The sequence below is a fragment of the Cladophialophora psammophila genome, assembly GCF_000585535.1.
Source record: "Cladophialophora psammophila CBS 110553 chromosome Unknown aczJe-supercont1.39, whole genome shotgun sequence".
Classification (NCBI taxonomy): domain Eukaryota; kingdom Fungi; phylum Ascomycota; class Eurotiomycetes; order Chaetothyriales; family Herpotrichiellaceae; genus Cladophialophora; species Cladophialophora psammophila.
Window position 1 is genome coordinate 101,599 of NW_006912960.1, and position 26,489 is coordinate 128,087.

Genomic DNA, 26,489 nt, shown 5'->3' on the forward strand with positions numbered 1-26,489 from the left:
GTTCTGAAAATGGGGGCGTGTGGAGCAGTTTCAATTGAAGCCGGAGATCTTCAACTGCGCTGCTAGCAAAATCAGATGTCAAATGACGCCGATACGAGCAATTCAAATGACAGAGATGGGCCATACCCGAAGCATTCATACTACGGCTGCAAGGCAATTTTGGGACCTGCCCAAATTCTGTGGCCATTTGCATAAAGACTATGATTCATTGAAGCTGAGATACCATCCTACTCTGAGCCGTCCCTTTTCGTTATATATGTGGAATGAAGTTCGTCCACTGTATATTGAGATATGCTGTCCCTGGTACGTCTCTCAATTCAGCAAAGGCTTCCGCGATCAAATAGAACCGCGCCACTCCATATATAATGGCCAACGGCGTTATCGTTGCAAACTCCCAGGGTAATGGCAGCTGGTTGGATTGTCTCTTCATTGTGGCGGTTCTCTGCGCCATATGTATCTTGTGTTCTGCCAATGCTTTTCTCTTGAAGACGAATAAGTATAACGTCCTCCAACGGCCCAAACGAGTCCATGACGCTGCTGTTTCAAATACCCAAAATGCTGCAGTAATACCGAAAAGCAGAAGCGAGCAAATACGCCAAAGAAGCTGCTCCGTGCGGCTGGGGAAATCAAAACTCCAGCCTGCGACATGAATGGCGGTGAAGAGCAAAGTGGCAAAGCATAAGAAATATTCTTGTACACCGTAAGGATTCGTTGGGAATCTGTCGTTCGGAATTCGCTGAATCGGCCTCTCTGTAGGAATAACCGGCATCTTCATGAAAGGCTGCACGTTGACCGAATATCCAGGGCCGTTCTCGTCGATGAAATCGAGAGGTGTAAGACTCCATTCTCGGTTGAGCGTCATCTCCGCAAGCGAGTGCGATGAGTGGATGTGGATGGGCATTTGTATATCTGCAGGCTTGTGAAGCCAGAAACAAGACGTCATCAGTGAACAGACGACAATAGCGATTGCATTCAGCTCCAAAGTCGTGATCGCCAGACCTTGGGTGGCACGTGCAATGCACTGGACAATCAAGTAGCCGATTTGGAACGCAGTGACGACCTTGGTAAATGTGTCTTGCTTGGACTTGTCCCAGATATCTTTGCGGGTAACGGCGGGGTATTCGACGAATTTGTTGACAACAAGCCAATGAAGCTGAGTTGCATTAAGTGGAAAGGGTTCGCCGTCTCGGGCGTGAAAGATAAAGCCACCCATGTCTGCAAAGAATGCCTGCCGCATATGCCACTCCTCATAATTGTACGCCTTGAAGGACACCACGGATCGTTTTGCTCGACTCCATTGGCCTGCGGCATATGTGAGAGGAAATTCTGGGCCCAGGATACCAAGAGCCATCCACAACAAGCGGCGGCCAAATCGGGTCGTAATGCTGTCTTTAGGAGCAGGCACATTGAGACACAACATGCTGTAGGTGCTGATAAATATCGTCACGATTGACGTCCACAGAATATCAAATGTCCCTCGATAGCTAGGCTGGCTCACCCATCCCTTGATTCTAGTCGACGACGAGAAAGAGCTTTGTAAAGTGGTGGCATTCGAACAAGCCGAAGGAGCTGTCCCAGTTGCATTGGACTTGTTCTCGTGCCCCTGGCATATTAGCGGAAAGAGTGATAAGCTCAAGAGAATCCGAATCTGCCATCTCCCCACCCGTTCCGTCCCAGAGAATCTTTTGCCGGGAGCAATACTGCGCATGGAAGGCCGTGAAAAGGGGTTTTAGAGATCATTTGTCCCTGATAGCGAGGGAGAATAAGGGAGAGAAAGACCTTGCCGCTCCATTTAAGAACTGCGAAACTGGGAAGAAGCGCCGAGTGTCAACCACCGTAGTTATCTTCCGGGAGCTGAGACAGCTGCCATCCCTTCCCTGTCCAGATCGGCCGGTTCTGGCGGCATGCATGGCTGCAACATCGACCAGGATCGATGTCCGGTCGGGGCCAGAGACACCCTAGTTAGTCCCCAAAAGTACCAGGCTGCACCAGAAAGGGCGTGCGTCGGGCGAAACACTATTAGGAGCATCTCACGAAGTCAATCACTCATCGGAGACGATGGATTCTGCGCCGCATTTCTGAAGTCAAATGAAGCAATTCATCCAAACCTTGGTTGGAGAATGAAGACGGTTCGGGCCGTGCAGCTCTTCACGGGGAATTGGAGTTCCAGCCCTTCAATGAGTGAGATTGGTGTTTGGTGTTTCAAAAGCAGGACGACAGTTGCAGGGCTTATGCCTGAGGGGCTGGTGCTAAGCGCCTGGCTGGGAGATATGGAGTAGAGGGCGAATTGAAACTCGCAGCGGGAATAGGCGCGTACTTATCATGTCTCGAACATACATGCATACCTGCAGGGGGTTTGTATGCATTCCGGCACGATTAATGGCAGGCTGACTCCATATCCTGTTTGTTGTTCCGTTCTTTTGTAGTTGATGATGCCCGTTCCCAGCACTGACGATTGTGTGCTGTTCAGAAGTTGCGATGATGACATTTTTCTCGGCAATCGTTCGACCTCTCCTCATCAGCGTCGCCGCAAGCGTTGGCTTCTACTTCGCCTTTCTCACCCTTCTCACTGTCCCTTCGCTCCAAGACCATGCGATATACCTGCATCGCGTAACATTGACCTGGTTCCAAGATGTCAATGTGCCCGAGCATTGGGGCTTCCTCCGAAACCAAGTCACCCCGTTTCATCTCCTTACGCCAGACGGCGAAACCCTTCACGCGTGGCACGTCCTGCCGCTCGAGACATATCGACAGAATGAGAAGGCGCTGAGAGAAGAGCCCGCAGGGCTGTGTCACAATATCAAAGAGAGACTAGGCTTCAAGCTACTGAGGGATGATCCAACCGCCAGGCTGGTGATATATCTACATGGAGCAGCAGGAACATTGGGATCAGGCTGGCGACCGCAGAGCTACCGCGCTCTATCTGCCGCGGCACCCAACGTCCATATTCTCGCCATTGACTACCGCGGCTTCGGCACGAGCACTGGGTGGCCGTCGGAAGCTGGCCTTCTGACCGATGCACTCACTTTGGCGGAGTTTGCATTGAAGACTGCTGGGATTCCCCCCGAGCGCATCGTCCTCTTCGGACAGTCGCTAGGCACGGCAGTCGGCATATCTCTCACGCACCACCTAGCTCTACAATCGCCAACCACCCTCTTTGCAGGAACTGTGCTCATAGCGCCATTTGCCAATGTCGAACTTTTAACCCAAACGTACAGCATTGCTGGCACCATCCCTCTTCTTGCACCCGTGGCACGTTGGCCCAAGGCTCTAAATTGGCTCAACAGCTTCATCATAACCAAATGGCCATCAAAGGACAAATTGGCCGAACTCATTCGTCGATTGGAGGCTCTAAAGCTTCCCGAGAGGAAAAGAAGATACGACATCACAATCATCCACGCACAAGACGACTACGACATCCCGTGGACACATTCGGAAATTGTGTTTTGGCATGCCGTGAATGCAACAAGAGGCCCCGAAGCGATCCTAAGTTTTGAGGAATTAGAAGTTGAGAAAGCCAGGCGGAAATCAGATCTTGGAGATGGTGGGTGGGAGGTAGACTGGAGAGGCGAGGCCGGAGTGCTGCGAGAGCAGATCGTGAAGCATGGGCTTCATGATCGAATCATGAGTTATCCGGTTGTGAGTCTCGCCGTTGCACGAGCATTTCACAGCCAGGATCCGGAATAGACATCCTGCTATCCTGTCCGCCTTGCCCAGGTCAATCAATCGGACGTGCAAATGGATAGGCTTCTCAATGTGCTGAATGCTCAGCACCCGTCTCATTTCACTACGACACGGCCCCGAAGTATCCGCGTTGTGCCACGATTGTCTCTCAGCACAGAGGTGAGATGTTGCAGATGTCATTCCCATGCCGCCTCGCGGCTCCGCAGATTCGGCGACATCCTCGAACGCTTTTGGATGGCTCTAGGAATGCATATATACTGAAGTTGACCCGTCTCGGGTGATACACCTGTCTATTTGAAGGCCAAGCGAATAAAGGTTTAAAGATAGGCAATCAAGCCATTACTGGTGACCGTCAATCTCCATTCCCGAAATATCTCCCTGGTGACTTGAAGCCTCAATGGTAGGCCAACGAGATAGAAGTTTCCACGCCTTCAGCCGAGGCGGTTCAAATCATCAGGTTCATGTGCCTCGTAGTTGACCCATGACTAAACATGCTTGGAGAGGTTCGTGCTTCGCATCAAAACCACAAAAACACCACTCGGTCCTCGCTACACCGGCATCAGCATCGACTTATTTACTAATCTCTACTCCATCCTTACCTAATCGAGCCGCAACAGATCGTTCTTTTCCGCCTCGCGAGGTGCCCAATTTCTTTCTCTTCTCGTTCTATTCTGTTTGTCGAGGCCCTGGCAGGAAGAAACACGGGCTTTTAAAAGATGGCTTCCAATTTGTAAGACATACAAAATTGATCCTGTTCCTGCACGAAACGCCACGTTTCCAGGATCGAACGGAACCGCGCTGAAATCTACGAATCGCATCACGGACGATTGCTACGGCCTGCTGGGGCCTGCACTTTTTTCCCATCTCACAAAAACAGGTCTAGCAGAGTTTGAGTACTAGTGCATCTAGCCTAGGCTTTCATGGGCGGCTCCGATTTCTGTATTGCTCGGGTTTAGGCAAGTCAATAACCTCTCGTTGTGGACCAGGCCATCACTCCCGAGAATTTGACTTGATGCAGAATGCCGCCAGTGCGCTTTGTCAGCCCGCTGGGGGCTGGCGATCTTGTATTGACTCTCATGGTCATGGGGTCGAAGTTGGAGGTATGCGATTACGTGCAGGGATACACGACCAGAACCCGACTCCATGAGGATGTATATAGGAAGACTTGGTCAACTGAATGAAAATCTCGAACGACGCTCAGCACCATCAAGACATACCAGCTTCCATCTGCCAATATGGCCCAGACATTCGTTATGCGAGGGGTTGAAGGCAAGGTGAAGAAGACACCGGCCGAGATCCCCGAGCTCAAGCCCAACGAAGTCCTCGTCAAGATCACCCACAGCGGCCTCTGTGGCACCGATTTGTACTACATAGATCCCGGCTGTGCTCTGGGTCATGAAGGCGTCGGCATCGTTGAGAAAGTTGGGAATGCAGTGACTGCCCATAAGATTGGTGACAGAGTGGGTGGAGGATATCTTAGAAGTGTGCGTTTCCGTGCCCTCAAGCGAAAAGGACCACCTTCTCTCTTGGGAGACGATGAAGTACTGACAACGATGTCTCTCTCTAGAGCTGTGGCCGGTGCAAATACTGCCTCACCGGCAGAGACATCATGTGCTACAACAGAGACGTCTTCGGCTTCGCAGGCTTCAGTAACGGCACCTTCGCGACCTATTACGTCGCGACAGAAGGATACGTCTATCCCATCCCCGAATCCATGCCCTCGGAAATCGCAGCACCTCTTCAATGCGCTGGCGCCACGGTCTACTCGGCCCTAAACACATACTACCAGACAGGCATGCGCGTCGGTGTGCTGGGTATCGGCGGGCTGGGCCACTTGGCGATCCAATTCGCCGCAAAAATGGGAGCGCCGACCACGGTTTTTAGCACGAGCCCCAGCAAAGACAAAGAGGCACGCGATTTCGGAGCCTCGGAGTTCGTTGTGCTTGGGCAGGAGGACAAGTTGGAGGCCCCTGTTGATGTGTTGCTGATTACGGCCTTCAAGGCTCCCAATTGGTCGACGTAAGTCGCTTGCTTTCCCAGCGGAGAGGAAATCCTCCATGAAGGAACACTGCAGCTGACCGGAAGCTCGACAGGCTCATGAGCGAGAAAGTCGTGGCCAGAGGTGCATCCATCGTGGTACTGGGAGCCATCGGCACGACCTTGGAGTTCCCGTAAGCTTCTCTTCCCCGTCTCCCTTTTTCCCATTGATTGCACTGTCCCCATCCCCCGATACGCCTCGTACAGACTCGCTCGCAGACGTCTATTCATTTACTCACATACTTTCTTCTTCATCTCGCCGATTAGATTCTTCCCGTACTTCTTCAACTGCTACAACTTGGTGACCAACCTGGTGGCGTCTCGCGCCACACACGCGGAAATGCTCGCTTTCGCCGCCCACCACGGCGTCAGGCCTCTGATCGAGGAGTTTCCGATGGACGAGGCCGGTGTGGCGGAGGCCCTGGCGAGACTGCAACAGGGCAAGGTCAGGTATAGGGCTGTGTTGAAGGCGTGAGCCATCACCGAAGCTTAGAGGGAGAGGATGACAAGGATGCACCAAGTCGAAGATCGGCGGTACGAAAGTCAAAAGCGGAAAACCGAACAACCAAGGACGACAATGCTTCAGGGTTGGTTGCTGGATTCTTTTCCTCGTTTGACTAGGTATTTTGCGGTCCGCAATTTCGCTGAGAGAAGCGAAGCACATCTACATATTAATGATTTCCGGAGAGTCTACTTCCAGCAAATGGCACAGCAATAGAGAGAATGCACTGTTCACTACGGCAGCCACACGGGGCGAGCCAGGGCGAGACGAGACAAGGCGGCGTAGCTAGATATATATATATTTAAATACACTCGGTACCTCGCTCGAAATCATGCATCCCTCAGCGCCTCTCCTAATTGTTCATTCAAGGGGTTATCTATACTCCAGACGCGGTACTCTATGTGTATACGGGGTATATGCTACGTAGTTGTTATGTCATTGCTCTATACTTCGTGGCCTCCCTAGACCCTCACCTCTCAGGATATCACAGAACTCCATGCATGTAAGGTACGGAAAGGGGTTGAGTACTCTGCCTAACCAACCGCGGATGATTCTCATTCCTTCGTGCCCGAGCCCAAAGAGGAAATGAAGAAAGTGGTGTTGCTTCAAATTTTCCCTCGCTCTTACTCTCTCCGCTCGCCCCTTTAAGATTGGACGTGGCGTCATGTTTCAAAATAGAGGAGGGAATCAGAAGACCTGTTCAATAGAGCAAAAAGAAACACATGAAGGATGAATGAAAATTAAAAATTAACTGCAATGAATCACTCCGTGTATATCTTCCTATTTACACAGTGTTCGCAAAAGGGAGCACGAAAAAGGGAAAGGGAAGAGGGGGAAAACAGGGGATGAACCACTCATCCCTACGTCGCAGAGGGGCACTCGGGGTTATCGCTCGGGCACTCGTAGGCGGCACAGTTAAAATTGCTGCAGGTGCCTTCGATGAAGACGCCGCTATCCCAGCCCGCAGAGGCTGGGATAAACGAGATCTCGTCCGAGTAGAGGAACTGGTGGCACTCCCCCGTGGCGTCGTTGTAGGTGAAGGCATCGCAAAAGCCGTTGCTGTCGCACTCTTCCAGGCACGCCTCGTAGCTGGGCTGTGGCAATATGTCCCAGTTCGGGTTCGAGTCGAGATACGTCAGCTGTGTGCCGCAGTACACTGTCCACTGGCACTGGCCACAGCCTGGGCCGGGGACTATCGCCTGGTCGGTCGGGCAGGAGGTGAATTGTGTTGTAGTAGTTGTAGTAGTAGTTGTTGTGGTAGTAGTTGTTGTAGTAGTTGTTGTAGTAGTTGTTGTAGTAGTTGTGGTAGTCGTTGTAGTTGACGTGGTGGTAGTCGTGGTAGTAGGCACAGCACTAGTCGTAGTTGTAGCCGTAGGTATAGGAGTCGTGGTGGTAGTCGTAGGTATAGGAGTAGTGGTGGCAGCTATTGTGGTGATGGGACTCGAAGTAGAGGATGTGATCGCACCCGTTGAAGTCTTAGTCTTCCAGGTAGGTTCGACAGTAACCTGAAAGAAACAGTCAGAAGCGTATAGACAAGAATAAGCGAAGACCATACTGTGATGGTTGCTGGAACCTCGATGCACGAACAAGCCGTCTCTTGTTCATGTGGTGGCAACTGCTCTAACTGCTGCAGCAGCGAGTTGAGTGGGTTCGGCGGTGCCCACGAACGCTTGTGAGACCAGCCATGAGAGTGAGCGGAAGCCGTGACAGTGACAGTGACGGCCGGCTCAGGGAAACGGGCAGCACAATACTGCTCCGCTGGTCCGTAGTGTGCCAATTGAGCATATTGCCCGTAGATGCCCGAGTTACAGACCCAATCCGACCCAGAGCCAGTCCAGTCGGCCGAGGTTGGGCTTGAAAGTCCAAGGGCTGCTAGACCGAGTAGTTGGCACCACATCTTGAAAGCTCGAAAGGGAAAATCAAAATGCTTCGTCGAGATTGATGCCCAGGTACGAGGTACCAGGTAGAGTCGGGACACTTCTTGTACAAGAATATTATCTCTACAGGGGACAACCCTGATAATATACATAGTTCCGACTGAGAATTACTGATAAGAGTGAACTTGGAGACCTCCTTGCATTAGAGGGCGATTAGCCTCTGTGATGCAAACACTTGCGGGATAGATGGCGACCGTTGCGACCATTTGGGTATGAAGTCAGACAGGACGGGCCGTGGCGTCTAACGGCTGGAGCTAGACCGCTTTCCGAGGGCGACGCGAAATTCATCCCCCGGGGATACTCGGTATGAGAGGGTATTTCTCATTTCTCTCTTACAGGGCTGAAAGAAGCGTGGGCCAATGCCGGATTTGGCCTACAGGACTGACCTTGTGGATGCAGCCTAGGCCCGTTTTGAGCTGGCCAGGGGCCAAAGACGCCAGATGTGGTTCCAAATCTCGCATCGGAGAATTCCCACAGCTCCCTTCCGATGGTCGCTATACGAACGTCCTTTTTGGCGTCCAGAGAGCCTCTTGAGGGACATGTTCTTGATCATTCGTCCACACCTCGACGCCTCGTTCCAAAGTGTTTCGTTTGAGTGAGGACTTTTGCAGTTCGCAGTATTGCAGCCCTTTATGATGAACCGCAAGCTCCAGGCAGCGTCGAGCGGTGTGACTTGTCGAGACGAAACCCATGCACCTTCAAGGATGAGAATCCAATTTCAGGATTAGCGCTTGAAAGCCTCGCATACTTAGCTTGTCTTCCCAGACCATTACGCTCGAGTATGGGTGAATAACCATAAACATGCTGGTGTAGAGCTAGACACGCACGTAGGGACAGGTGACAATGCGCCTAAAGCCAATGGGTTCCTGCTCGCCTGGCAATGCACGGCGACGGCAGACTGGTCGTTTGCGATTCGCTCGGGCGATGGTCGGCATTGATCACGGAGTACTTGGTACATACCTCGTACTCCATCCTTCGCCTGATCTCTCCTCTGGTGTCGCCAGATTCATCCTTCCTAGAAAGGGACCCATGCTCGTAGTTAAATGTGAAGCTCGGCTATAAAACGCGGATGGTCCGAGCCTGTCGTCAGGCCTCAAATTCGTCATCAACATTCAGTATGTTAGACATCCTACCTTTAGAGACATTGACTGCCTCTTGTCTTCTTGAATATATACGAGATCCCGCCACCCCCAATCATGTCCTGGTCAAGAGTGACCACATACTCGAGGCAAACGTCGTCAATTGCGGACAAGATTTGTCCTTTCAGGTTCGATTCTCCGTCTTTCTGGGCCACGATGGAAGTGTCCACGTGCCTGTATTGCATCAGTTGATGCTTCTTCGCTTCGAGCTCAGTAGCAGTTGGCGGCGTATGTGCGCCCAAAGCCTCCTTAGCTGTGGTCCATGAGCTGCTTGAACCTTTCGTCGGCGACGGGGCTCTTGATCCCAGAAGTGGGGCATCAAGCCCTCTATCGTCGGATCCTTCTGTGCCATTCTCACCAGTGAACTGACTCTGGATATCATCAATTTCGCCTTGGCAATCTTCATCCCATCCTGCACCCTTGCAATCACAGTTAATCAGATCGTGGGTTCGCAACCCATCCCCTTCATCAAAGCGAAAAAGGTCCTTTAACTCCTCTTGACTGAAACTTGAACTGTTGCCTTGGGCCTTTGTCGCTGGCTCATATGAAGCGGATACCACGTTCGCTCCTTCTTGCATGATACTCTCTGCTAACGCTCTCTTTACAACTTGCCTTTGCCAAATGCGCTCTTCCAGACCACCTTTGATGAGAAACCTGTAGATCTTACAATGCCTCTGCTGACCTTGTCGGTGAATGCGCGCAACTGCTTGATCATCCGTCGCAGGATTCCAGTCCACGTCGAAAAGGACTAGGCGATTTGCCCCAATCAAATTCAGTCCCACTCCACCTGCCTTTGCACTCAAAAGAAACAGGAAGCACTGGGAGGCAGTTGAGCGATTGAATTTGTCCACGAGGGCTTGCCTCTTTTTTGCCGCGACCGAGCCATCAAGACGGAGAAAAGACAAGTTGGAGTTTGCTGCCAACTGTTGGATCAAATTGAGCGTGGACGTGTAGTTGGAGATGACAACAACTTTTTCATCTGTGGTACTGCGTATTTGCTGGAGAAGCTGATCCAGAAGACGGATCTTGCAAGAGACTGAATTTTGATATAGTCTTGATAGTCCCTCGGGAAGCATTTCATTTAACGTGACGAGCGATAATGAAGGTGTTGACTCATCGTTGCCGTAGTTAGGGTCCATCAATGCTGGGCTGTTGCAGAGTTTCTTCAGAATAGTGATCAGCTGAAATGCTGTCTCCTGGCTGCGCAACGCACTGTGGAACACAGGCGAGCGAAGAACGCTGCGGTATATTTTTGCCTGGGCTGGTGTCGGTTTGCAGAATAGGACATATTCAGTCTTCGGTGGCAAAAAGTCTGCCAGAATGTCTGCGGTTCTTCGTAGTATGAAGGCTGACGTCGTCCGTGCCAATTCTTCGCTAGCATCCTGACCGCGCTCAACTTCAGTTGGTAACGCATCCGGCTGACGGCTTCTCATAATGGGCTTCTCAAAATCCCGGCTGAACCTCTTTTGAGAACCCAGACATCCATCGTTCACGAAATTGACCATGGCAAAGAACTCACCAAGATCGTTCTGTATTGGGGTTCCCGACAGAATGATCCTCCGCTTGGTGTTTAGTGATTCAATAGCTTGAGCGGCTTTGTTCTTCATAGTTTTGAGACGATGGCCTTCGTCGCAGACAACAATATCAATAGGCTGCCCTTTGGCGAGATCATTGGCTACCATCCTCAATCTTTCATAACCAATAATCATCACCTGATAGACTTTCCCATCAAAACTGCTCAGTCGAGTATGTTGATCTTCAAACTCGAGCACCCCCAATCGGTCGGAGCCGAGCCATTTCCTAAATTCTCTCTTCCAGTTCCGAATAAGCGACACCGGACAGACAATGAGAGCTTTTTTGATGACAGGTGGATCCTTAAAGACAGGATTTTGACGCAATAGTGTCCATAAAAGAGCGATCGTGGTCAGTGTTTTACCCAAGCCCATATCATCAGCCAGGATGCATCCTTGACCGTCGAAGTTACGCACCCCCATAACACATTCGTACAGAAATTTTACGCCCTCTTGTTGATGCGGTCGCAGTTTCTTCCCGATCAGCGGATCCAAAACCACGTCCACGGTCTGTCGGCCTTTCGGTGGACTTCTGGGTCTCTTAAAGACAAGTGCGCCTTCTGCATTGGGGTCATGCCGTGGAGTGAGCGATTCACCCAAGCGTTGTGGAAGAATATTCGTTTCTTTCAATGGCTGTTTGAATGAGGTGACACAAGCGGGTTTGGGGGGCTGGTGCATGACCTGAGCCTTCTCTTTCTGTATTTGAGCTTTCATCTGAGTTTGTATACTTGGCTTTTTTTGTTGGACTGCGAAAGGTTTCGCAGGCTGAGACTCAGGTGTGGTCTTATGTTCCGTGTTTACAGATTTGGTCTTGGGACCGACAATTTCCAAAAAAGCATTCTTGCTGATTTGAGAATCGACCTCGACTTCCTTTCCGCTGATGGTCAGGTTTGACTCGGGCAGCAAGGGCGCAGAGAAGGCAGTGCGGCCGATGTTCCTTCCCGACCTGCTGTACAGGGTTGCGAAGCCACCCTTGACGGCGAGCACACCGTCGTCCGTCCAAGTCTTGTTCTTCTTGTTCGTAGGAACACGCCTGGAGAGATAGTGAGTGACTGGTCTTTCCTAGCATTGCGCATATTTCATACCATAAAATCGAGAAGTATCCCTCAATACCATCTGACCCAATGCCATTTGATTCCGTGACAGGACTCGGAGGGTTGAAGATCGACTTGAGGGGTTGTCTTCGGTCGTCATTGGAGGGGTTCTTCGCTGCTTGTTGGTTGGAGGGGCTGAGCTTCCTTCGTTTAGCAGGAGGAGTCCCGTGATCGGGAGTTTCGCTGCCGGGAACAGATTTGCGGATAGTGAGAGGCTTGAAAGGCTTGGAATACATGATCCGTTGCTGCGCTTCGGGGTTGCCTCAAGTCTCTCCTAAGTGCCGAGTACTCAGCGAAAGTCGGTCGCTGGAACGCGCAGCGCGTTCACCGTGAAAACGCGTGATCACGTGAGCATCTTCCAACTTGAAATGACCGAATGCTCGTCATGAGCAAATTACTCCAACTTCGCTTCGTACACCGCGAACTCTTTCGGACCACATTCTGTATGATGGTCCAGGATGGTGTTAAAATGCAGATTCGGAGAACATACGGAGCGATTGTACAGAACACCAAGCTTTGCCAAAATCCATGAATAAGATTGAAGAGAATTGTTATCCGATTACTTGACCGTATTGAATCTATCTACCCAATTGTTCTCATTCATATAGCCATAGCCAAAGGGTAAAATGAAAATCCACCACCAGTCCCTTCCCTTTCTCCTTTAACGCTCTCACTTCAGTCCACCTTACTTCTCTTCTGTACTAAAGCCGATCATAAAACATGGATCAAAGGATATTATCCGTTGTAGCGGTCTCGCCTATAACTTTCCGTTTCCTATTTCCTCTCCAGCATTTGGTTCAATCTCCGCCTCCTAAGGCCGCCCCCACCGTTAGACTCAGCATCTGGGTTACTTGTTGGAGTGCTCGAGAAACTCGATGTGGTGCTAGAGCTCGTTGGTGTTGACGTTGGATCCTCATCGACGGTCGACGAGGTAGTGGTTGGAGGCGGAGTCGGCGAGCTATCGTCAGTCGAGGATGTTGTGGTCGGGCCTGGGGTAGCAGTTGCTGGTGCAGCGAGTACGATATTTGACGTCGTAGTTGTTGTTGGATCTGGAGAAGCAGCTGTGGTGGCCGAGCTAGTTGCAGAGCTTGTGGATGTTGGGTTTGCTTCGACATCTGTAGGATCTGATGACGATGTGGCTGTTGTGGTAGGCGTTGAGCTTACCGAAGGTGTAGTAGAGCTTGCTCTATCCGCTGAAACCGTGGTAGAATCAGATGATGTGGTGGCCGCAGTCGAGGAAGTGCTTGACGCAACAACAATAGACGACGTTGTGGTGATGTCCACGGAATTGACCAAATCCGATGATGTGGTGGCGGTGACCGCCGACGTAGTAGAGGTCCCGGCACCCGAAGACGTAGCACCCGAAGACGTGGTATTCGGGTCTGCTTGACCATCAAACGCCAGGAAAGAGGTGGTGGTTGTGGATATAGACGTTGTTGTGGAACTTGTGGTGCTAGATGACGTAGTTGTAAGTGCCGAAGACGTGAAGTCGGACGATGTGCTGGAAGTAGGGTCTATCGCAGCTACATATGAAGTTGTACTTGTACCCAATGCAGAGCTCGAAGCTGCGGTGGACGAAGGATCACCGGGTGGGTCTGAGAAGCTAGTTGTTGATGCCGCCGTGGATAGAGTTGACGTTATCGACGCTGAGAGCCCGCTAGTAGATGTTGTAGTTAGTGTCCGTGTGGTAGAGTCAATGGGCGAGCTAATCGAGCTAGTAGATGTAGCGGACGTAGGGTCAGCCACGGGGTCGACAGAGCTAGACGAGATAGTAGCCGTGGACGCGAGAGAGCTCGTTGTGGCTGAGTCTCCGCTGGTGAAAGACGTAGTTGACGTTGTGAATGTGCTAGAGTCCGAAGTTGAAGTGGCAGACGTAAAGGAGAACGAAGACGATGTTGTAGGATCAGCTAAATCAGCAAAGTTAAATGTAGTTATGGTTGACGAAATGCTGAAACTTGTCGTTGTCGAGCCCGTGGTCAAGAACAGGGCTGCTGTGGTTGAGGCTGTGATTGAATTAGGGTCTGAAGACGTGCCCGAAGCTGGAATTGTAGCTGGGTCAGAAGATGTAGTCGGGGCTGGGTCAAGAGAAATAGTTGAAACTGTTCTTGAAGTTGTATCAGAGGCTGGGTCCAAAGAGGTGGTAGATAGGGTGCCCGAAGCTATGGTGGAGACCGAATCTGATGGTGTAGTTGAAAGCGAATTTGAGACGCTGGTAAAAGACAGCCCGGAAGGAGGGTCGATTGTTGTGGTCGGCGAAGCGGCTGTGGGACCAGACGTTGTTGAGATAAGACTGAAGGAAGTAGTAGCGGTGCTGGGGGTGGAGGCGGTTGGGTCAGCGGACGACGTGGTCGTTGCTACAATGTTGGAGCTTGTAGACCGAGACGTGGAAGAGGTGAAAGTGCTCGAAGGACTTGCATCTTGCGAGACGATCACGGCCTCGAGACTCATTAAAGAACCATTGGAAGGCGCAACATCCGAAATGCTCAGGTATGGGAAAGTGTTCACGATCCCAAAGAGCGTGAAGGTTTGGGGGGCTGATCCGCCGAAAGCGCTTGAGTAACCCAGAGCGCTGCATTGCAGGGTAGGCAAGCCATTACCCGTATCTGGGCAAACCAAGGCACACGACGCTGCCGTCATATCAAGAGCATTCATTATGCCCGGTGGCACAAATAAGAAAGAAACTAGACTCTGACCTATTGTTGGGATGCTACCAATATTGCCAGAGTCTGCTTCAATAAGGTTGCCCTGGGAGTTGAAGGTGAACAGCGCTGGTGTGCCAGAAGAAAATCCAATATAGTCCCAAGGGTAAGAGGGTGTACCGCTTGGAACGGAAATGGCTGGCTGACCATCCGGAATTACGCTGCTGCCGGAACTGATGAGCGAGAAAGTCGGGTTCGCTCCAACGCTGCACGGCTTATCGCTTGAAAGAGTAGTCGCGATGGTAGAGATACTGGTAGATAGAGCGGAGGGGTCAGCTGGCGTGGCAGAAGTTGTAATTGCTGGACTGGATGTGGTAGAGCCAGACGGGTCTGGATCGCTGGAGGTGCTGGTAGACAATGCTGACGTAGTGGAGCCGGACGGTGTTATTGACGCACCTGACGTAGCAGCAGGTGGATCAGAGGTTGTGCTTGATGGAGGAGCGGCTGTTGCTGTGCTAGATGGAGGATCGATAACAGCAGAATTCGACGTGGTCAAGCTGTTGTGTGCTGTAGCTGTAGTCGATGGATCCGATCCAATGGCAACAAGAGGAGAGCTTAAAGTTGTTGTTGATCCGGTTGTATGATCGGCACTCGAGCTAGGTGTGACAATTGTCGTTGTGCTGCTCGAGGCCGGGAGAGGAGCACCTCCACCCAAAACCGAAACCGAAGTAGTCGTTGAGGTCGCTCCGTCAGCGACCCCGCCAGAAGGACTGGTAGCTGTTGCTGTAGCCTGACTTGTTCCATCTAAAGCCGCGTTGCTGCTAGTGGTGCTGACCACATTAGCAGTTGTCGAAGACAAGATGGTGTTAACGTCTGTCTCAACAAGCATGACCGGAGTGCAGTCATCAGGCACGACCCCGTCCCAGAAGGTAAAGACCGTTGTATCTGTGAAGATACAGAATTGAGCGCCCCCAAATCCAATGGCACTAGTCGTTGTATCGAGGCTCCACCCGGCAAAGAAGGCCGGAGCATATGTGCCATCATCGCTGGTCTTGCGTACGGGTTCCGTCAATGTGTTGCTGTCAAAACCTATGTAGCCGGATTGTCCGCTGAATCCGAGGACTTGGGTTTGAGCGTTGAAAAGCAGTGGCCAGGCCTTGCTTGCGTCAGTCACAGCAATGGCCTCAGTCCCTGAAAAGCCGAGGTAGCTCGTAGCGCTCTGGCGTTTGTGCTTCTGTACATTGCCTGATAGAGAAATCAAAAAGCTGCCGTCACCCGGTGTGCGACTTGGCGCTGCGTCTGCTGTAACCTCCGCGGCAATTGTCGAAGAGGCCAAAGATGTTGACAATGCTCCATTTGGTGCCACAGTTGTCGATGATGGGACCGTGTTGGCTCTGTGCGGCGTGGGATCTCCACCAGCTTGCGTCGATGGAGATGTCGATGAGGCTGGTAGCACTGGGGTGCCGGCGCCTGAAGTACTGCTTCCGCCGGCTGGACCAGGCTGCGGGGTTCTAGATGTAGTTGATCCAGGGTTGCCCAATGGACCTGGTTGTGATGTTGTAGAGCCCGTTGATCCCTGTGTCCCGGCATTTGAAGCGCCTCCGCCAGATGGGGTTTCTTGCGATGTCGGAGAGCCAGCTGGTTGTGAAGCACCTGGGCTTGAGGCACCTGCAGCAGGCGGATCAGACTGCGACGTTGCGGAGCCAGTCTGCCCTGGAGTACCTGAACTTGAGGCACCGGCAGTAGGCGGATCAGATCGGGATGTCGTAGAACCCAACGGAGATCCTGTCGTGGAAGCATTTGCGCCGTCTATGGTTGGGTCACCGGCACCGGAGACCGGTCCAGAGGAAGCTGCACCAGAGGTTGGATCCGCTGTAGACGCGGCAGAAACCGGGGTTGAGGTCTTAGACGACTTGTGTGAATGACCGCGAGTGCTCGAAGGTGTTGAGGAGTGGCTGTGTGTTTTCACATGAGTAGGCGGTAGTCTTGAACTTTGCAGAATGGTCCCAGAACCACCGCTGGTCCATTTGCCATGGTCGCCGTCGCCGTCGCCGTTACCATTGCCTTTTCCAGAGCCGTCGCTATGACCGTGACCGCTACCGGCCCCTGTCCTATTCCTATTGCTCCAATCTGCCCATATGTCAGAACCGTCTGTAGAAGTTCCAGTATGAGTGGCCCCAGGAGCCCCTGTGTTCTCCCCTGGCCCTCCTCGATGGCCGCTGTTGCCCGCTGGTCCATTTGGACCGTCATGGCGTCCATGCCAATCGCCCCAGCTGTCACCAGGCGGTAGGTTTGGATCATTCAGGCTCGTCCAACCTTGACCGTCGTCATTACAGGTCACGAATTCGGTAGGATATGGGCAGACTGTAATCGTCCGAGTCTGCTTCACTGTGACCGTCACGTCAACATTGGTCAAAGCAGTGACAACGGCAAGGGAGGCAAGAAGAGCCACAGGAGTCAACATGTTTGCAAAGGAGTGACTAGAATAAATATAAACGAGTGGACGGCACCAAGTGCCAAAAGGCCGAAGAAAACACACTAAACCAGAGAATGGACAACGATGAACTGAAGTACAACAAGGAGTGACTTGAAAATAAGGGAGTAGAAGTGAAGGACTCACTCAGTTGGCATACCTATATTGCGACCGGACGCTCCTTTCGCCGCGCCGCCAAAGCTATGCATTCGATGGCTTTGTGGCATAAAGCCTCCTTCGCCCTTGTTGCCAGAGTTCCAAGGGCGGTATCAACCTCGTCATGCTTAAAGTGAGATAGTGTCCAACGTACAGATCCCTTTTCAGCTGCTTCCACATGTTAATGCTTTGAACCGTCCGGACCTCTTTCATGACTGGTGGATGCGAGAAGGTCTCGGAAGGGAAATTTGACCATGAACGACGTCAAGCCTCATTCAGGGGGACCAGGGACAGTAAGAGGTACAGCCGTGTTTATACCGGAACAGGTAAGACGAGGAGCCCCTAAAGGTAAAGTGGCGGCTAATCTGTCCGATAGAGCACAAATGTGGCTTTTGCCTCCTGCAGCGGGCCTGAGCCTTTGTCTTATCCGAGTGATCCCGGTGATCCCTGTCCTTGCGTCGAGAGCATCATCTGTCTGCTCTTTCGGAAACAGGAGTTCACAACTTTCAGATACTATCGATGCGGACCGTTTATGCTGACTCCTGGGACACTAGACTAGCTCAGCCTTTCGCTTCAAGTTGAATCCGCCTCGAGTCTTTTGCCGACTCCCGAAGCACCCAAGCAAGATCGGGTTTGTCATGAACCTCAACTCCACCTTCGCTGTCAGCCCTGCATTTCCGGCTCAGCTCCCTAGCATCATGTCATCTGGTCGAATATTCACCAGCGAGCGCGTCCACCGTCTAGACGAAGAATGACGGCAAAGCCCTGTGCCGAGAAGATCCTTCGTAGTGGTGGAAGATTTCACCAATCCGGCTTGGTCGATCGGCCTCAAAAGTTCTCGGTAGACCTTGAAGCAGTGGGTTAGACGATAGCTGGCGATGATCATCACATTCGAGTGGGTCAATAAACCTCGCAGTTATCGGATCGCGGCAAAAGAAGAGGATGGAATCGGGTGTTATCGATGAAACAGGTTGCTCGAAGGAAGAATTCCTTCCTTCACAATAACCCCGACTGAATAGCTACAGTACATACAAGTACAAGATCCGCTGTGGGTATTTGATAGAACTGTAGATCGCTCATCCCAAACTGCGTCCAAAAATGTACTCCCCCACTGGATGCCCGCGATCTCAGAAGATCGTGGTTCCAGGAGCCTGCACCAGATAAAGCGCTGCCTCAAACATGTCGTGGGAGAGGATGGCGGAGACGAAGAAGACGAATAGGACCCAAGGCAATGATACCGAGAAGGTGAGGAGGCTCGCAGCAGTATGGGTTAGTGGTGGACAGACGACGGGGAGAAAGCTCTCCTCGGGGTTACCCCTCGAATCGCTTTGCTTGGTGGCTGTCGGTGTACTCGGGACGTCTCCGGCTTTTTCACACATGCTAATCTCGGCATTCTTCTGACCTAGCTCGAGTTGATTATTCTTCGACTCAAGTTCGCTCTGCAATTTTTGTACCAGGGCCCTCAATTCTTGTATTTCGTCCATAGCCAAATCGACTCTCTTCTGTAGAACCAGCATGGGTGACTTTGCCGAATTGGGAGCCTCTGGAGGAGGAGTACACGGAGAAAGGGTAGCCCGCCGACACGGGGAGTCAGGAATATCAGATCGCAGTTTCAATGGTGAAAGAAGTCTTCGGGAAACAGGAGACCTGCTGGACCAGTCGGGCCTCATCCGCCACACCGGAAAAGGTGTGGTGGGTCCAGAGACGGCACTTAAGATATCAATTGGTGAGGTCGGAGACAGCGCCATGGTCCTAATTTTGCGGGCGCCTAGTGGTGTCCCACAGTGAGCGATACTACTGTTCAATGGGGTTTCGAATTCTCCTTCACATTTCCATCTGATTGTCCCAAATGTGGTGCGGAGGATCTTCATCAGAACCTCCTCACTTCCGGCAGCCGTATCGATTGACAGGGTGAGTGATGGCATAGGTGATATTGGCGGCGTCCCATTTTTCTTGAGAAGTTGTCTCAATGCAATTTTGATGACTGGGAGAAGATATGTCGATCCCCAATCCTCAATGGCTTCGATCCACCCTTGAAATTCTTTGAACGAACAGGTATCATCGAGGTTGAACCTGGAGAGTTCAGACATACAATAGCACCCGTCAGAATCGACGTAGTGATAGTAAATAAGGGCGGTGGAGTTGTCGATAGCGCAAGAGAACGATATTGGCTTTTCAAAGACCGGCCGAGGGCTGGTGCATTTCCTGAACAGGAGTTGCAAAGCCCGCACGCAATGGGCCCCCGCAATTGCACACTGATTTTTGGCGGACTGTACGGCATCTTCAGACGCAGTGTTCACTCGTTCGAAGACAAGGAATGGGCAATAGGTGGTTGTCCCAGGTGACACGGTGCCCGATTCGAAATCGACAATCGTCCCTGTTGCTGATGTGCAGTGCGGCAAAACCGACAATTCTCTCTCATTGAAGGCTTGCGTGGTGAAACCAGTCAACAGACCTGGTCGAGGGACAGGCAGCTCGAAAAGACTCTCTTGAGCTTTGACAACTCGCGGTGGGAGTGCCTCTCGGTTGAGCTTTGGGGCCAGGGATCGATGGAGGACAAGGTTGACGCCGGTCGTTGGGAGGACGTTGGGAGGGAACACCATGGATGATCCGAATCCCTTGTCATTCGCCACTTGTTTCCGCCATTCTCTCTCTTGAATGTCGAATCGGTTAAGCTTTTGCAAGCACGGCTGCAATCTGACAGAAAAAGGGCGTGAAAGCTCAGACAACTGAAGATTATCTGTGAATATGATCCGAAATGCACTGAGGACGATCGTTCGAAAGTCAGACCATCTAAGGTGACTACCGTCAATAGCTCTCAGCAGGGACACTGGCGTGTCAGGCAAAGGGCTTGAGGTCTCCATGGCTCGGGACGAAGAGTGAAACGACGCAGTCGTGGTGAACAGGACCAGACAAAAGGTCAACAGGCTGTCCTTGACTGGCACGCCTATTCTGGGGATGCTGTGCACGGTCGACCTCGAAGAGGGTGAGAGCATCGCAGGAAATCCGGTCAGGTAATATGTTCAAACCACGTGTCTGGCACTTCTTTTGTGACAACATGTCGGCGCCTATGCAGGAACACGTTCTTCAGTTCTCAAACAGTGCTAATGGTTAGTTAGTGCCATTGACACTTGCCCGTAACCCATCAAATGCGTGTCTTCAAGAATACTACGCCTTTCTTGCGCTGCTAGTCCCTACAGACACGCGGGATAGCAAGGCATGCCTCAGGGGTTTCATAGCTGCGACCCAAGGTCACAAAGACCACCCGGCGCGTAGACAGCCTCTCATGCCATGGATACTGTCTTGGACACCTCGAATTAAGGGACTATGGAGAGTCTAAGGACGGGAGAAGGTCGCCTGGTGCTAGACTTTCCATTTGTCGCATTGAAACGTGCTTATCGTGGCCGGGCGGCTACAGACAGGGTGGGCGGTTAGGAAGCTTGTCGATGCCTCACCATCCCCACGGACAGCAGTTTAAAAGAAAAGGCGCGGGGCCACATTATCTGTCGCCAATCAGAACAATGGACATCCCCTCCTAGCTGAAGACTGATCTAAGAAGGAGAAGAATGTCATTTCAGCCCCAGAAAATGATGCGACACCAGAATGATGTCTAATAAAGCGCTGCGGCAAGAATTTGGGGGACTGGCAGCGAGACCAATCAGAACACGTGCCATGCAGCGGGTACCTTTGCCGAGACCCAGACGCTAGTCCTATTTCAACAAATTTGTGCGGGAGGTCTTGGCGGTCTTACATAATCCTCGCAGTCTTCGTCTGTGCCGTTACTCCCAATACTCCATACCTCGCCCATATTTCATCTCCACCAAGGATGACTTATGACTTATGATGATGCGTCCATGGTCTTCGTGTCAGATCCTAACATGCTGGTAACGTCAAATACTAACCACTGCGCCCGCAATGACGCGGTTGTGGTGACGGGTTAGAATTCCCTCGCCTCCATGTCTGCACTTGCGTGTGTGAATCTCGCCTATGAGATTTTTGAGTTGTTCGTGTCAGCTTTTACCTTGAACGCGAGCTTACCATCGCAGAACACCATCATGAGATGCCGCCTTATCCTCACTGAGGCTCGATGGCCTCATCCTCGTTCCAAATATAGGGTGAGGGAGAGCGAAATATTAGGTAGCCAGGCCAGCCTGCTACATAAACCCTCGAGTCGACAGTCGCCAGAACAGCTAACGAGAGAACACTTCTTCTCAGAGCTTTGATCCTGTTTCTTACTGTTATTCTGCTGTTACCTAATCATGGGAGATGCTAGAGAGGCTAGAGGCCCTCTGCGAATAGCGATAATTGGCGGAGGTATAGGTGGACTAAGTCTGCTTTTAGGCGTCTTGAAGCACTGCGATCGACACGTTATCGAACCACACCTGTACGAAGCCACCCATGCATTTTCAGAGATCGGTGCTGGCGTTGGGTTTCTTCCCAATGCTGTACGAGCCATGCGCGCCATCGACCCTGAAATCTACAAAGCCTACTGCCGAGTCGCGGACCAAGCTCCTCCTATAAAAGTCAATAACCGAGATATGTCGGTTTTTTCCAATGTTTACATGGGTATGGACGGAAGAGGAGGGACCAACACGTCCAAGGCCTTCGAAGAGATTTGTACAATCCACAATGACAACAGGTTCCGCAATATCCATCGAGCAGTTTTCTTGGATGCGATGATAAACCTCTTGCCTGGCGGCTTCAAGGGAGGCCTGGTTAGCTTCAATAAAAGGTGCACCAATGTGCACGAAGTTGGAGGGCGTGCCAAGGTTCTCTTTGCGGATGGCACGTCGCAAACCTTCGATGCAGTTGTCGGTTGTGATGGTGTTAAATCCCGGGTGCGAAATATTCTTCATGAACGGGAAAGGTACGAGCCGCAATTCACGGGTAAATATGCCTACCGAGGGCTCATCCCAATCAATGATGCCATCAGTGCCCTTGGAAAGGAGACTGCAACGACCCAGGCTCTGTTTTTCGGCTATGGTGGTCATCTTGTCACATTTCCAATCGATCAAGGAAAGACGCTCAATGTTGTCGCATTTCGAGGTGCTCCGGAATGGAATTATGGCGGTAACTGGGTTGTCCCTGCGACTGTTCAAGACGCTCTTGAAGATTTCAAAGATTGGAGCGAACCGGTGCAAAAGCTGCTCTCCTTATTAAAAGAGCCGGATAAATGGGGTCTCTTCGATCTGCCCCCTGCGAAGACCTTTGTCAAAGACGGCAAAATCTGTCTTCTGGGTGATTGTGCCCATGCTTCGACACCCCACCTTGGCGCAGGGGCAGGTATGGCTATAGAGGATGGCGCTGTTCTCAGTCGACTACTTGGGGAAATCAAAAGGCCTGATGCAACTCAACTTCAGAGGGCTTTTGCAGCCTATGATGCAGTTCGGAGAGGCCGTGATCAACGACTTGTGACCGCAAGTAGGAACGCTGGTATGCTTTATGGGTTTGAACAGCCTGAGGTTGGAGATGATATTGGGGAAATCCGGCGTATCCTGAGTAATCAGTGGGACTGGGTTTGGGATTTGGACATCGAAGCACACTGCGAAGAGGCTATCGGAATGATGCACCGTCCAATATCTCTGAATGGTACCGCCTGAGGCACTGTTACTGAATTAATTGTGACTTTTGTTCGTCACATTTGAATCACACTAATCGTTCCTCCAGCATTCCCTGCTTCACAATGCATGTCAAGCACCTTTTACTTTTTCCCACTTCCCAAGTTCTCCTGGATTGTGCCTGCAATTTTTTGTTAGCCTGAAGGCGATGCTGAAACGCCATCGTAATGTCGTCCGAGTAAGCAGTCGTTGGCGGAAAAGGGAACCCACCTCCTACTGCTCCTTGGTCTGTGAACTGTTTTCCGATGGCACCCTTGGATGAGAAGGGGCCGCCGACTGCCTGTTTGTGGAGGTAAAACATCAGTGCATTAATTCCCTGCAGCCCAGAAGGTGTACCATTCTTCGGCCGAATCGATGGATCGAAAACTCTGTGACAGGTCCCATTCAACTCACCTCACCAACGCTGCCGATGGCTCCCTCCGCTGTGTGGTGTTAATTCGAGTGTTTCCGAGTATTGGATTCTCTAAACTCACGTTTGAATTGTTTGCCAACTGCACCATCCTTGTCAAAGATAGGCTTCTTGTCTCCCTGCATTTGTTCGGCCGCTTGGAATCGTGAGTGAGTTGGTCGAAGGAGTCTGCTCAGATTCTAACATACCCGATTGTGCGGCACCACCTGCAAGTTGCTTGGGGTCAGCGACCGACCTCAGATAGCACCTACAGTCTAAAGCGAGGCTTGACTTACCCACTGAACCCTCGGGCGTGAACTGCTTTCCGACTGCCCCTTCACTGCTGAGAGGACCGCCCACCTTTTCTCCCATTTGTCCAATGGCTGCCACCCGCAATTAGCCTGACCAGGAACTCACGGGGCGCTATGCTTGAGGTTTGTCCAGGAACAGAAAAGTCTTACATCCTTCTGGCTTGAACTGAGAGCCAACGGAGCCCTTGTCGGCGTCAAGTGCGGACTTGTCTTGGTCAGCCATTCCTGCGCAGTTGTGAGTGAGTGCCGGCGTTTCGCTATGAATCTGGACTGACTTGCTAAATACACCGAAAATAATCTGGAGTGCTGCAGGGGGATCAGTCGTCGGGCTTGCTTTGAATGGGTAACAACACGGTACATAGTTGAAACTGGATCGGTGAATGTAGATTGCTGACAGGTGATCCAGAGTCAACTAGAGGGTTATATTTAACATACCTGCAGAGGTGTCAGTTGGCAATTCCCGACATCATGAAGCAAGCACCTCTGCCGCCTCTTCGCATCATCCTGACGTCACCAACACAGCCTCGTGGCGTCTTCTTTACCTTTCTCTAAGAGCTCTTGGGTTACAGATTGATCATATGGCAGGCTTGACTTCCGTGAACCGTCAATAGGTGCTGGTTACTCGAGCAGCTCGAGGCACAGACAGCAGGGCGGAATTCGAAGACATTTTGTATTCAAATGTGCTGATCAGATCTCCGCAAAACACTCCTCCAGTGCCTCACCGTCGCCATCGACGTCATAACCATCGATGTTGATGGGCAAGTGTGATGATCCGATCTACAACTTCCCCCTCTCTCAAGGTTAACGCATACCCAGTACGCGCCCAGGAGTCGGTTCATCCAATCAGTGCATGAAATTGGAAGCTCGCGGGCCCGGTGATTACTCTCCTCTTCATCGCGTCAAGGACACTTTAAGTTGTGCGAGTACCTATGTAGCTTGCTAGGCAGCTTGAGGCGATAAGTGACGACGCGGAGAGGTCCAGTGAACTCGCTCCGCCAAATGGTGCAAATAAGACAAACATGACAAACACTCTGCATTTTTCTCACTCACTCCAACACACAAATGTAGACCATTTACGAGGTACTACGTTTTTCGATTTGGCCGTTGCTAGATACTGCCTGTGATGTTCGACTGAAGCTACTACAGAACACTGTCGTGAACGGAACTCCCTAAAACACGCTGCTTCATCTTCCTGCTTAGGAATGAGGATACAGACCTTGCAGCATGGATGGCGGCTTCCCGTCTCACAAGATGATGGCCCTGTTGACAATGCAGGAACTGCATGGCGACCTGCCTCCCATTTTTCTCACTTCTCGTCTTCTTTGCTATTCCGAATCTGCTCCATCTCACATCACTCACAAAGATTTGGCTTGACCAAAGGCCGAGGGTCTGTCTTTCATTGGCTTTTTTGGATCTCGATTGGAATGCCCCATTGTTAATCTCCTTGCTTTGCCTCAAGAGTGAATCCGCCCTCTTCGGCATGTTACATGGAAATTGTGAATTCACCCTTTCCATTTGTATCTTCAAATGATGGTCCTGCCGTAATATCGTCCGTTTGAGAGAAGACCAGCGCGAGGAACAATCGCTGTCAGGTCGGCAACAAGTCTCAATGACATCCACACCATCCTCCGCCAGTCGCATCAACGCGACGGCCATCGAGAACGCCTTCCCCACTCCTCCAACGGGTGATAATTGTTCAGAGAGTGCATTTCACCTCAAAGGCCGCATGTCTCCGGCCCCTCACAAATTTCTGCCCGTGCCACGCGCTCAGTCGACTCCGCCTGAGTTGACGCACTCGAGTCAATTCGCGATACTCACAAAGAGCTCACACGGGCAGACATCCGATGTGGCCAGCTTGGAACACTCGTGGAACAGGTTGCGCTTATCCAAAAAGAGGAGCCAATACTACGATGGTGCCTTTGCCTACCGCGAGCCAAATAATACTGCCAAGGAACGAGTTGCAAAGGACTGGGTAATCCTGGCCGAGATCAAGTTGAACTGCTGCGTAAGAGTTAGAGCCGTCTTTCTTAGCTGTTACTAACCACCAAGACAGGTCGAGTCGGAGAAGGAATTCCTCATCGATTTGTCCTTTCGACTGTCCGAGATTTATCAACGTCCTGCATCCTGCATCATGGCCATGGTTACCACTGACATTCCAATACTACTCGGTGGTAATTCTGAACCAGCATATCATCTTACGATTACAGCTTTACCTTCAGAAATAGCAGCCACCAAGAACAAGAGAAGTACACATTTGATCCAGGATTTTATTCATGATACACTTCAGATCCCGCCAAAGCGGGGCGTTGTGCGATTCGATGCCGTCCCGGAAGAGAACCTGGCAACAAACGGAATGACTGCGCTGCAGGAGATTGAGCAGCTTGAAAGGCAGTCTAATGACGAAGATGGCATGATGAGGGCGCTCAGCCGACAAAGAAGCCGCCGAAGCAAGAAATCCAGCGCCCCGACTTTCGCAGAAAGGTTTCGTGTTGGCCTTCCGTCGATCAGGTCGACGACTCCCTCGACTCAGTTTTTTAACACAATCGAAACCACAGAAATAAAATCGGCCATGGCCAGTGGCCCAGGCAAAAAGCGCGTCAAGGAGAGGCAAAGTATTCTCGGGTTCTTCAGGAAATGACAAGGACTTGGTTGGATTACGTTTCATTCGCCATCGACCAACCCAACACCAGAGATTTCATGGATAACGCAGTGACGCGCCTAGTATAGTAATGAGCAAGTATTGGCTACCGTCCATGCAAAAGTACATAAAGCAAAAACAAGTACCTGATTTTCAATGTCCGCGGAGGCCATGGTTGGATGAGTGCCTGTTCTTTGGCAGCGGCTATTCACTTCTACCTCACTTCACTTCATCTACGCCGGTAGCTTTGATCACTGTCGGTTCCTTCCCTTCGTGCGTCCATCAGGTACTTGGAAGAAAGA

The 26,489-nt window shown here is 51.4% G+C and overlaps 10 protein-coding genes across 10 annotated transcripts; 4 read left to right on the forward strand and 6 right to left on the reverse strand.

Annotated features, from left to right (window-relative positions):
* Positions 1-250: 250 nt before the first annotated feature.
* A1O5_12921 (uncharacterized protein) lies at positions 251-1,420 on the reverse strand (the record flags this gene model as incomplete). The annotated part of the gene is made up of 1 exon (XM_007753490.1): positions 251-1,420. One exon carries the CDS (start codon positions 1,418-1,420, stop codon positions 251-253), a length of 1,170 nt encoding a protein of 389 aa, XP_007751680.1.
* Positions 1,421-2,481: 1,061 nt separating this feature from the next.
* On the forward strand, positions 2,482-3,687 carry A1O5_12922 (uncharacterized protein; the record flags this gene model as incomplete). Its single annotated transcript, XM_007753491.1, has 1 exon — positions 2,482-3,687. The coding sequence occupies one exon, from the start codon at positions 2,482-2,484 to the stop codon at positions 3,685-3,687; it is 1,206 nt and encodes a 401-aa protein (XP_007751681.1).
* A 1,232-nt stretch (positions 3,688-4,919) lies between these two features.
* On the forward strand, positions 4,920-6,196 carry A1O5_12923 (uncharacterized protein; the record flags this gene model as incomplete). The annotated part of the gene is made up of 4 exons (XM_007753492.1): positions 4,920-5,168; positions 5,252-5,703; positions 5,778-5,855; positions 5,989-6,196. 4 exons carry the CDS (start codon positions 4,920-4,922, stop codon positions 6,194-6,196), a joined length of 987 nt encoding a protein of 328 aa, XP_007751682.1.
* Positions 6,197-7,083: 887 nt separating this feature from the next.
* A1O5_12924 (uncharacterized protein) lies at positions 7,084-8,120 on the reverse strand (the record flags this gene model as incomplete). Its single annotated transcript, XM_007753493.1, has 2 exons — positions 7,084-7,728; positions 7,779-8,120. The coding sequence occupies 2 exons, from the start codon at positions 8,118-8,120 to the stop codon at positions 7,084-7,086; spliced, it is 987 nt and encodes a 328-aa protein (XP_007751683.1).
* Positions 8,121-9,295: 1,175 nt separating this feature from the next.
* A1O5_12925 (uncharacterized protein) lies at positions 9,296-12,200 on the reverse strand (the record flags this gene model as incomplete). The annotated part of the gene is made up of 2 exons (XM_007753494.1): positions 9,296-11,903; positions 11,956-12,200. The coding sequence occupies 2 exons, from the start codon at positions 12,198-12,200 to the stop codon at positions 9,296-9,298; spliced, it is 2,853 nt and encodes a 950-aa protein (XP_007751684.1).
* Positions 12,201-15,218: 3,018 nt separating this feature from the next.
* Positions 15,219-17,067, reverse strand: A1O5_12926 (uncharacterized protein; the record flags this gene model as incomplete). Its single annotated transcript, XM_007753495.1, has 2 exons — positions 15,219-15,259; positions 15,309-17,067. The coding sequence occupies 2 exons, from the start codon at positions 17,065-17,067 to the stop codon at positions 15,219-15,221; spliced, it is 1,800 nt and encodes a 599-aa protein (XP_007751685.1).
* Positions 17,068-18,359: 1,292 nt separating this feature from the next.
* On the reverse strand, positions 18,360-20,096 carry A1O5_12927 (uncharacterized protein; the record flags this gene model as incomplete). Its single annotated transcript, XM_007753496.1, has 1 exon — positions 18,360-20,096. The coding sequence occupies one exon, from the start codon at positions 20,094-20,096 to the stop codon at positions 18,360-18,362; it is 1,737 nt and encodes a 578-aa protein (XP_007751686.1).
* Positions 20,097-21,491: 1,395 nt separating this feature from the next.
* A1O5_12928 (uncharacterized protein) lies at positions 21,492-22,832 on the forward strand (the record flags this gene model as incomplete). Its single annotated transcript, XM_007753497.1, has 1 exon — positions 21,492-22,832. One exon carries the CDS (start codon positions 21,492-21,494, stop codon positions 22,830-22,832), a length of 1,341 nt encoding a protein of 446 aa, XP_007751687.1.
* Positions 22,833-22,933: 101 nt separating this feature from the next.
* Positions 22,934-23,909, reverse strand: A1O5_12929 (uncharacterized protein; the record flags this gene model as incomplete). The annotated part of the gene is made up of 8 exons (XM_007753498.1): positions 22,934-22,971; positions 23,061-23,130; positions 23,244-23,272; positions 23,324-23,395; positions 23,448-23,465; positions 23,535-23,621; positions 23,700-23,774; positions 23,825-23,909. The coding sequence occupies 8 exons, from the start codon at positions 23,907-23,909 to the stop codon at positions 22,934-22,936; spliced, it is 474 nt and encodes a 157-aa protein (XP_007751688.1).
* Positions 23,910-25,158: 1,249 nt separating this feature from the next.
* A1O5_12930 (uncharacterized protein) lies at positions 25,159-26,187 on the forward strand (the record flags this gene model as incomplete). The annotated part of the gene is made up of 2 exons (XM_007753499.1): positions 25,159-25,554; positions 25,603-26,187. The coding sequence occupies 2 exons, from the start codon at positions 25,159-25,161 to the stop codon at positions 26,185-26,187; spliced, it is 981 nt and encodes a 326-aa protein (XP_007751689.1).
* Between the last annotated feature and the right edge of the window lie 302 nt (positions 26,188-26,489).